Source organism: Delphinapterus leucas, chromosome 14 (genome assembly GCF_059928025.1).
Source record: "Delphinapterus leucas isolate spDelLeu-1000000601 "Yukka" chromosome 14, BTC_Dleu_Yukka2, whole genome shotgun sequence".
NCBI classification, from domain to species: domain Eukaryota; kingdom Metazoa; phylum Chordata; class Mammalia; order Artiodactyla; family Monodontidae; genus Delphinapterus; species Delphinapterus leucas.
The window spans coordinates 29,237,011-29,247,505 of NC_143142.1; the positions used below are offsets into that span (position 1 = coordinate 29,237,011).

Genomic DNA, 10,495 nt, shown 5'->3' on the forward strand with positions numbered 1-10,495 from the left:
CATATGCGTTCCAGTTGCCCCTCTTGGGGTAAGTGGGCTTTTGTGTTGGTAGTGCTTTTGTCTGAAGCCTTCCAGACACTCTGTATTCATCAAGACGTTTTTCAGGCAGGCACTGGCAGGTCATCTCATATTTGTTTTACAGTTAGAGAAATTTGGACCTGAAGAAAGGCATGGGTCCTGGACCCAATCTAGAAAACCCGCAACAAAAACCTGGGACCCCACTGAGCACGATAAAAACTGTTCTCCGGTCTACTTCCTCCTGGGACAGAGGTCCCACGGTGGCCGAGGAAAGAGCCAGCAGTGGGTGTGAAAACCCACGGATGCCTTTGGCTATAGAAGCAGAGTTGAGGCTGCAGATTCCAAGTTCTCCGCCTCTGTTCTTACGGGCATCTGCGTGTCTCACCTTCTAAGCAGCTTCAAACCATCCTCTGTCCTGGGGCGGTGGGGCTTCTGCAATATTTACGTCGACAAACCTGCAACTCACGGTGCATCTCGCTTTCTTTTCATTTTCAGGCAGCACAAGCACCCGAAACAGCAGCCAGAAAGGAAGCAGCGTTGTGAGCGGCAAGCAAAAAAGCAGACGGGAACGTTACGTGGAGAAGCTTCGAGAACACTTAATCAAAGCAAAAGCGTTTACCATAAAGAAGTGAGTGCGTGAGAACGCCTTGGGGCTGGGGAGCTGGTGTCACTTACTCCATATCAGCCAGAGGTGACGAGTGAAGTGACTTGTCCCACCACAGACATCTGCTTCAGGCAGAACGAAATAGCCCATCGTGACACTGCTTTTAAAAATCACCTTCCAATAAGGATGATTTATTTTTACATCCACTGCATTTCTAAACACACTTTTTCCATTCGAACACGGGCTCACCGTGTGTATTCCCAGGCATATGAAAGAGTCCAACCAGACAGAGAGGGAATGAAGTCAAAGCTGGAAGGTTCTTAGAGATACACTTACCCCATAGAGGGAAACCGAGGTGCACGAGGGAAGTGGTTTGTCTGTCACGCAGCCCAAGTTCACCAGCCGAGTTCACAGGCCCCTCCCCCAGGTGACAGGGATGCAGAGACAGGAGTGGAAACGGGGGAGGTGCAACAGGGCTGGCCCTGAGTCTGGGCTCTGAGACCGAGGGCGCTGCTCACCTGAACGTGGCCTTGAATTGAAGGTGGAACCCAGAGCACAGTGAAGATAGGGGGACAGGGGCTGGGCAGACAAGTCAGGGCCAGGGCACACGGTCATGAAGGATGGAGCGAGGTGAGCTCCAAAGCCCAGGGCGCTGCCCGGGACCCGGGGGACACACGGGGTCGGAAATGGGAGGAGCAGGGGCTGCGTGGCGTTTCCTGGGTCTCAGGTAGGACCACAGGCCCCGTTTGCTCTCACCGCAGCCCGGGCCTCCCGCCTCATTACTTATCACACCTTTTATAGAAGCGCAGAGGGCTGGGTAGCAGGATCAGGGCCTCACAGGTGGAGACTAATCAAATCAGGGGATAAGCCGGCCCCTCATTTCCGGGGCTGCCGCTCCATTATGCTTCAAGGAGAGAAGAGGTCTGTGGTCCCGTCGGCCATGAACTAGTACACAGCCTCTGTTGGGGCAGGAGCCCCCCTTCCCCCAGCAGACCGCCCTGAGGTCGAGGGCAGGGGGTGAGAGCTGGTGGGAGGAGGGAAGCAGAGGATGGAATGCTCTGATCACTGTATCCAGTGGCTCCTGCATCCCCCTCTCCGGGTGTCTGTCTGGCAGGACCCTGCAGCTCTACGTGCCCATCAGACAGTTCTTCTACGACCTCATCCACCCCGACTACAGCGCCGTGACCGACGTGTACGTGCTCATGTTCCTGGCAGACACTGTCGACTTCGTCATCATCGTCTTCGGCTTCTGGGCCTTTGGGGTAGGTCGGGGACCAAGGCCACTGCACACCAGGGACTAGCGCTGCTGTCCTGTGGGTGCCACCGGGCCTGAACCTGTGGTCTCCCCCCCAGAAACATTCAGCCGCGGCCGACATCACCTCCTCGCTGTCGGAGGACCAGGTCCCGGGGCCCTTCTTGGTGATGGTCCTCATTCAGTTCGGCACCATGGTGGTGGACCGGGCACTGTACCTCAGGAAGACGGTGCTGGGGAAGGTCATCTTCCAGGTCATCCTGGTGTTTGGGATTCACTTCTGGATGTTCTTCATCTTGCCTGGTGTGACTGAGAGGTAAGGCCTTCGGAAGCTAGAGCCGTGGGGGCCGCTTTCACGCAGACATTTTCGTAAGGATCAGCCCGTAGGAGAAGGGAAAGTTAGGGGGTTTAATCAATACTAAACTCAGTGTGAAGCCAAGGTGTGAGCTGATTCCTCAGAAACGTTATCACTGCGTTTTATACGCATTCTCAGACCTAGTGCTCTCAGATAGGGAGGGGACAGGCTGAGCGGTCAGCGCACACCTGGGGTCCTCGTGCTGTGACCTGAGCAGATAGAGAGACGGACTGGAGTGCGGTGTTAAGAGCGTAAGGGGATGAGAGGACGCAAAAGTGTGTCACATGAGAAGTAGATGAAAAGAACAGAGTCTGTTCAACTGGTAGAGAAAGGGGGTGCAGGTGACGAGGGGTCTGCCTCACTGGGTCCTTCTGAGGGGTAAACACAGCAGCCCCCGTGCCGCTGCTGCTGTAGTTAATACAACTATTGCTGTGAAGGTGCCTTGGAGGCCGAGGACTTGGGTAGGGAAGGGCTGGTGCTGTCCCAGGAGGGGGCTGGAGGCCGTCTTTCCCTCTGTCCCTTGAGCCCCCAGCTCTGGCCATGCTGACCCTCCTCGGTGCCTCCTGACAGCCTCTCCCCTCCCCAAGGTCAGATCTCAGACCAGAGGGCACGCCTCCACCCAGAACAGTGCTGGGGCCAAGTTGGTGCTTCATGCATGAGCAGATGAATGAGTCAGTCCAGGAAAGAAAAACCAGGGAGACCCCTATCAACAGGAAATGCAGGCAGACCTTGGGGATACGGCGGGTTCAGTTCTGACCACCGCAACAAATCGGGTGGCAGGAATTTTCTGGTTTCCCGGTGCCTATAAAAGTTACATTTACACCAAACTGTAGTCTGTTAAGTGTGCAATAGCATTATGTATTAAAAACACAATGTTTATACCTTAATCTAAAAAGACTTTATTGCTAAAAAATGCTACCCATCACCTGGGCCTTCAGTGAGTTATAGTAGTAACATCAAAGATCACTGACCACAGGTCACCGCAACAAATACGATCGTAATGAAAAAGCCTGAACTATTGCAAGAACTACCTAATTGTGACACAGAGACACGAAGGGAGCAAATGCTGTTGGAAAAACGGTGCTGACAGACTTGCTGGACGCAGGGTGGCCACAAACTTTCCATTTGTAGAAATCACAGTATCTGTGAAGCGCAGTAAAAGGAGGTGTGCCTGGTATCGGCTCTGGTAGACGATGAAAGCAAAGGGTCTGCAGAAGGGGAGCAGGGAACTGTCCATATAACATGAGAGGAGTGACCTTTTTAAGAACATGTCATGAAAAGGTCTTCATGTGTACCATCAGTTTGATCTCTTTATCAGACCTCATGAGTCATTCACAGCCAAGCCTTAGGAATAACCTGTCCGTCAAGCTGGTGAGCACCATTTTTGGAGTAGCAAGTAATGAAAATGGATTTTCCTAATGTTGTTCAGAAACCGACTCAAATGTAATTCTCCACGAGGAAACCAAGTCTCTTCTACCAGTGGCTAGACTGACGTCTGCCCCCACCTGAACGTTCAGGCTGACTTTTTGACCTCAGTCTAGGGAATCATTGCTTTGTGATAATAAATGGTGGCAATGAAAATATTTTAAAAGGAAAATTGGAATTAGGATAATCTTTCCTGAGTCTAAAGTAGAACTAACTATATAAAGGGTCGTTACTCAGAAGATACCCAATAGCTCCGTAAGCCTTCCATTCCACACCGCAAACTAGGGGAGTAAATGTAGCTCACATGATAAAGATAATTCAGAATAGGGCAAGCCGTTTGTAAAAATATTAGAATTTGGTCATGAGAACATTGTGAATCTTATTTTTTTTAAAGAGTTGTTTTTTTTTAAATTTATTTTTGGCTGCATTGGGTCTTCGTTGCTACGCGCAGGCCTTTTCTAGTTGCAGCGAGCGGGGGCGACTCTTCGTTGCGGTGCGCGGGCTTCTCATTGCGGTGGCTTCTCTTGTTGTGGATCATGGGCTCTAGGTGCGTGGGCTTCAGTAGTTGTGGCATGTGGGCTCTGTAGTTGTGGCACACGGGATTAGTTGCTCTGTGGCTTGTGGGATCTTCCCAGACCAGGGCTAGAACCCGTGTCCCCAGCATTGGCAGGCAGATTCTTAACCACTACGCCGCCAGGGAAGTCCCTTATTTGTTAGTCTTTAAAACAGAGTAAGTACAATTTTCTCTGTAAATATTTAATTATAGCTGTCTCTCAAAGCAGAGAAATAGGCCAAATTTAACACCCAGGATACCTGGATGGTGAATTTTGGTAATTTGTCTGATATTTAAAAGCATCAAGGAGGCATCCTCCAGCAGCTCTCATTGAAATTCTTAATTTCAGAGAAGAAAAGAGCTTAAAAAGCTTTCTAGACCTACTGTCTAATTTTCCAGATGAAGACAGGTGAGCCCATATGGAAGTGTGACCTCCTCAGAGTCACTCAGCCAATTACTGGAGGGACCAACCCCCAACCACAGGGCTCTTGGCCCTACCGTGTGCTGCAGCTACCGTATACTGCACTCCTGTCCCCATGGGAAGCATCCCGTACTTGCTTCCAGGAAGATTTTTTTTTTTTAGGTAACACAACCTAAAAACTCTGCAGTGTGAAAAGGATTTGATTATTCCAGCCAGTCCCAAGAGAGAGTTCCAGAGCCCTTGAGCCTAAATCTTTGCCATGTCCTGACAGGGGGTCCAGCAGAGACCAGAGCTCCCAGAAATACTGCAACAGTGAAGCCACTGAGAGTCCTTTTAGCATTTTAGTCCTTTTAGGTCAAATCGGCAGATGGTTTGGTTATTGCTGCTTGTATTGGTGTCCTGTTGCTGCCGTAACAAATCACTACAAAGTTAGAGTTTAAAGCAATGCAGGTGTGTCGTCTTGCAGTTCTGCAGGTCAGGGGGCAGACCCAGGTCTCACTGGACTGATTCATGTGTGTGGGCAGGGCTGTGGTTCTTTCTGGAGGCTCCAGGGGAGCATCCACCTCCCGCCCTCTTCCAGCTTCTAGAGATGCCCATGCTCTGCACCTGTGGTCTCCTCCTCCATCTTCAAACCCAGCATCTGTTCCCCTGCCGCGTCTCCCTCCACCCATGGCTGAGCAAGGCTCTCTCCCGCTAAGGACTCACTGACTGAGGCCACCTGGACAGCCCCGGTTGCTCTGCCTCTCCAGGTCCCCGACCTTAGCACGTCTGTCAAGTCCTCTTTGCCATGGGAGGTCACACGTTCCCAGGTTCTGGGGACTAGGACGTGCATGTCTTTGGGTGGGGGCTGGGGGCATTCTTCTGGCGACCACGCTGTCCTGCCAGGCTTTTGAGGAGGTCAACAGCCTAGTGACAATGCCTGCCAACCAAACACGGCTGAAACATCCGCTATAAGTACCGAATGAATGAGAGCTTCTCTGGGGTGTCTTACAAATCGTGCATATTCAATTCAATTTCACGTTTATCGAGCACCTCTTAGGTCCAGGGCAGCAGACCAGGAGAAAAGGGCTGTGACACCCACGTGAATAAAGCAAGGACCTGTCGGCCTTTCACACACTGGGCTCCCAGGCTCCCGACACTGTGAGAGTCACCAAACTATGGCCACACAGGTCCTCTGTTCTCCTGGGATCTCACCTTTGGGTCTCACCTAATGGCCATCCCTAGTGCAACAGACTAATCTGTCTTTGGTTTTGGATCTTTAATTCAAGATATATTAGGATCGGTGAGCCTCTGGCGTCACTGCTGGCATGTATGTCAGTGACAACATAATTTCTTGACATTTCAAACTGTGCTGCTACTTTTTTTTTTTTTTTTTGCGGTACGCGGGCCTCTCACTGCTGTGGCCTCTCCCGTTGCGGAGCACAGGCTCCGGACGCGCAGGCTCAGCGGCCATGGCTCACGGGCCCAGCCGCTCCGCGGCATGTGGGATCTTCCCGGACCGGGGCACGAACCCGTGTCCCCTGCACCGTCAGGCGGACTCTCAAGCGCTGCGCCACCAGGGAAGCCCTGCTGCTACTCTTTAACCTCCAGAATTCATTTTTCTTCCTTCAAATTTACTGAAAATTTCATTCATTGTTTAAAGAGAAATCATTGGTTAATAGTCATATTGTCTAAATCCTTTCCAAACAAGGAAAGCGTAAGGGGAGAAATGGATTAGGAGTCTTTTAAGCCCTACAGAAGAAAATTAGGGCTACCGGTCATAACATTGAGGACAAGGAAGCTCGGATATCTTGAATAATTTATCTGATAAATTGGCTTTTTCTGTGTGCATCACACCATATAGCCCACAAATATCCAAGGGTTCCCTACAGTCTACACAGCTCTGCACGGTAGGTGACGAGGGAGACGGGGAGGGCGTGACTCCAGCCTCCGGGAATAAACCATGTAGAGACGCCACAGACAAACGCTTCCCAGTACAGGGCAACCTCAGGGTCCCTAATTACGGTTAACGTGATGGCTTCAGGATCTGTAGGTTAACTAGTACTTATTCCAAGTTGACCCACTTTAACATCATAGAAAGGGAATTTTTTTTAGTAGGTAAAACAGGGGTTGGACCTTTTATAAAGAATAGAAGGCAACACAGTTCTAAGTCTTTGATTATAATTTTGATAAATATAGAAGAATTCTTTCCCATGTAGTTTTTATATCAAGTATCTGTAAAATCAAAGGGCATTTTCCTGGAGAGAGAAAAAAAAATGTGATTTCCTAAAGTTCCTAGAAAGATGACGAACTGGAGAGTTGATGGGGGCTCTCCGTAAAGTATCTGATATCTTACTGGTAACTTGTCAAGCGCCCACCATGGTCAAATGCAGTTAAAGTAATTCATTAGGTCCTGAAATACCGAGGCTGGGTTTCTCCACAGCAGAGACACTCATAAGCAACATTTCTGAGATCCTTAGCTGCCGACATCCACGTGGAGGCCTCTAGGCCCCCAGACACATAGGCCCACATGCTCCTGGCTTGTTCTTAGATCTTATCAACTAAAGAATAGCTGTCCTCAATGAAAAAATAGTACACGTTTTCTTCTGATAACAAAATTGAAAATTAATAAGACAAATCCAGGATACAACGTAAAGAGTAATACACTGCTTTGTCTAAAAAACGTAAAGTATCGCTCTTAATTTTAAACACAGGGAAGATTATACTTAAGTCTTACTGAGTTGAAAGTCGGATTCATTTTTAAAAATTTGTACTAATCATGTTTAAGACTCACAGGATGCCGCATTTATCCGAAGTTAAAAATGATCCTATAGGTCATCATTCTTTGAAAATGTGTTCTAATTTTTTTTCCAGTGTGAAATTTAGTTCCACTAAGTTTCTGCTCAGACTTATGCTAGCATTCATGAACTGTTCAGCACTATGGGCCTCTTCATTAACTGTCCACCAGGAGAAGGAACTACCATCTCTAGCTCTGAGGATGTCATTAGAAAAAGGCAAGTTAGTAGATCAGAAAGTGATGGATTTTTAGAGCGAGGGAAGCTTTTCATATAGACATTGATGTTTAGAGAAATGATGGCTTGAGGAACAAACTCCATAGCAAACAGAGCTGGAACCAAAATCCAGGTGTCAAAAATGTATTAATCCCTGACCTGTCTTATGTATGTATAGCAAAAGAAAAAAAAATGGGGGTTCATTTCTCAGAATTCTTTCTCCTACATCTTCCAAATTATGCATCTTGTCAAGTAAAAACCACATTTTGGTTTTTTCTTTGTTGAGCTTTAATTTGAACCATGATAGCGGCACCATCAAAGTCCTGAGAAAATGTTTATTAGTAAATTCACTTAACATTTATTTTAATTATGGCTGAAACAACTGAATAATGCTCTAATAAATTGGGAGCACATTCAGAGCAATTTTTTTTTAATGATTAGATTTTCTGACCCCACCTCTTGCCTCTTGAAGAGATCCACTATGTAGAGAGAATTTACTGAATTGTCTTTAAGTGCCAGATGGGCAATTAGGCTTTTTAAAATTTATGCTAAACTGGTGTCCTTTTGTTCCAGAAGACTATTCCATCCCTCCACTTTTCTGTGTTTTCACATCTCAGGAAATTCAGCCAGAACCTGGTCGCCCAGCTTTGGTACTTCGTGAAATGCGTGTATTTCGGGTTGTCCGCCTACCAGATCCGCTGCGGCTACCCGACGCGGGTCCTCGGAAACTTCCTCACCAAGAGCTACAACTACGTCAATCTCTTCTTGTTTCAAGGGTGAGACGCTCTGTGCTGTCACAGCCACTCACAGAGCGGGGCTGGCCGCGGGACGGCATTGTGTCCCCTCCCTGGGAGGGAGTGGAGAAGAAGCTGGTGACCTCAGCCTGTGGGTCCCTGCAGGGCTCCTACAGTGTTTGACAGGAGAGCATGTGTGGCCCTTGAAATGCCTTTTTGTGTGTGGTTCCACCCACCTGGCCAGGATGCTGCTCTAAAGTCGGCCGCGTGGGTTCGTTTTCTATTTCTGTATCGTGTATAATTACACTGATAATATTTCAGGATGAAAAATTGGGGTCCATGATCCTAAGTATTAATATATTCTGGGCACAGTGCAACAGAATATTTGGAATCTGAAGTGTTCCAAAAATGCCTCTGGAATTTTGCTTGTGCAACATGCCATCCATGGGAGGGGCACTGATTCCACTAATGTCAACCTGAATGCCATGCGACTTGCCTGTTCCTGGTAGGAAGTTATTACCACTCACACGGACATGTTGGTTCTTCTGTGTGAGGGTTTCGGTGTGAGCATCCCCTCCCGGTTCCCATGGAGATTATACCACAGGGTGAAGGGTCAGGCTGCGGGGGCACTGCTGGCCCCTGGAGCACCAGGCGTCGGGACCGGGGACTCAGTCACGGAGGAGTGTTGAGTGTGCTCGGATGTTGAGAACCACCACGCATGTCAGAGTTTCACTGCATGCTACCCCGTGTGGGGAGGGGGCCTGACACGTCTTCAAGGGGGTGGAATAGTGCTCCCCTCAAAGCTGAAGAGCTCAGGGGAGAAATCCGGGCGGCAACCCAAGCTGCTGGGAGGGTCTGGGATGAGCCCCAGCCTGGAAGGAGCTCTGTGTCGGTCAAGAAACAAGGACCAAACCCAGACCCCAGAGGAGCCCAGGCCATCCCACTTCCAGCTGAAATACAAGGGACTGAGCCAGGGTCTCGATAGCCTCAGTCACCTAGTAGGTCCCCCAGCCGTGGGCCCTGCTGTGCCCCCGATGACGTGGCCGTGCCTGATGACTTTTCTCACCTCTCCTCATCTTTCCCCGATCAAGAGTATAACCTTCCCTAGCTCATTTGACAGCAAAGCCCCCATAATTCAATAATCCTACGACCAGCAGATTCTCATAGCAGAAGCAAATGTTTAAAATGAACTTATTTACAAAACAGAAGCAGACTCACAGACTTAAAGAATGAACTCATGGTTACCAGTGGGGAAGGGATAGTTAGGGAGTTTGGGATTGAAATGTACACACTGCTATATTTAAAATGGATAACAAACAAGAACCTACTGTATAGCACAGGGCACTCTGCTCAATATTCTTTAACAACCTAAATGGGAAAGGAATTTGAAAAAGAATAGATACATGTATATGTATAACTGAATCACTCTGCTGTACACCTGAAACTAACACAACATTGTAAATCAGCTATACTCCAATATAAAATAAAATTAAAAAAATAAAAAACGTTGAGTGAAAGAAAGGCACCGAAAAAAGAAGAAAAAAAATAAGAAAAAAAACCCAAAATCAGCAACTTGAAAAAATAAATAAAAAAGTAAAATTGTGTTTGTAGATGATATGACCTTTTAAGAAAATTTTTTTTAACTGAAGTATCGTTGATTTACAATGTCGTGTGTTACTTTCTGCTGCACAGCAGTGATTCCGGTATACACACACACACACGCACACATAACCTTATAGGTTATTACAAAATACTGAGTATGGTTCCCTGTGCTATACAGTAGGTCCTTGTTGGTTGGCTATTTTATATATAGTAGTGTGTAGATGTTAATTCCAACCTCCTAATTTATCCCTCCCCCCATATGATCTTTATATAGAGAAAATCCTAAAGACTCACTCAAAACCTGTTGGAACTAATCAACATTTTCATTCAGTGAAGTTGCAGGATATAAAATCAACATATAGAAATCAGTTGTATGTTAAATTTAGCCAAAGATAAATGTAGCCAAAGAAGTGAAAGATTTGTACAATGAAAACCATGACTTTAATGAAAGAAACTGAAGACCCTTCAAACTTATTTGAAAAGGGAATTCCAGTTTGTTAAGACCATTAGCAAAAAAAAAAAAAAAAAAAATCTTAAAAAT

The 10,495-nt window shown here is 47.5% G+C and overlaps 1 protein-coding gene across 1 annotated transcript in view; it reads left to right on the plus strand.

Moving 5' to 3' along the window:
* The window catches only part of PIEZO2 (piezo type mechanosensitive ion channel component 2), a 331,944-nt gene that overhangs the window by 310,675 nt on the left and 10,774 nt on the right, over positions 1-10,495 (plus strand). The window contains exons 45-48 of the mRNA XM_089894937.1: positions 514-646; positions 1,737-1,884; positions 1,976-2,190; positions 8,236-8,394. Of these exons, the coding sequence (XP_089751063.1) occupies positions 514-646; positions 1,737-1,884; positions 1,976-2,190; positions 8,236-8,394 (655 nt within the window). The remainder of the gene's footprint in view (positions 1-513; positions 647-1,736; positions 1,885-1,975; positions 2,191-8,235; positions 8,395-10,495) is intronic.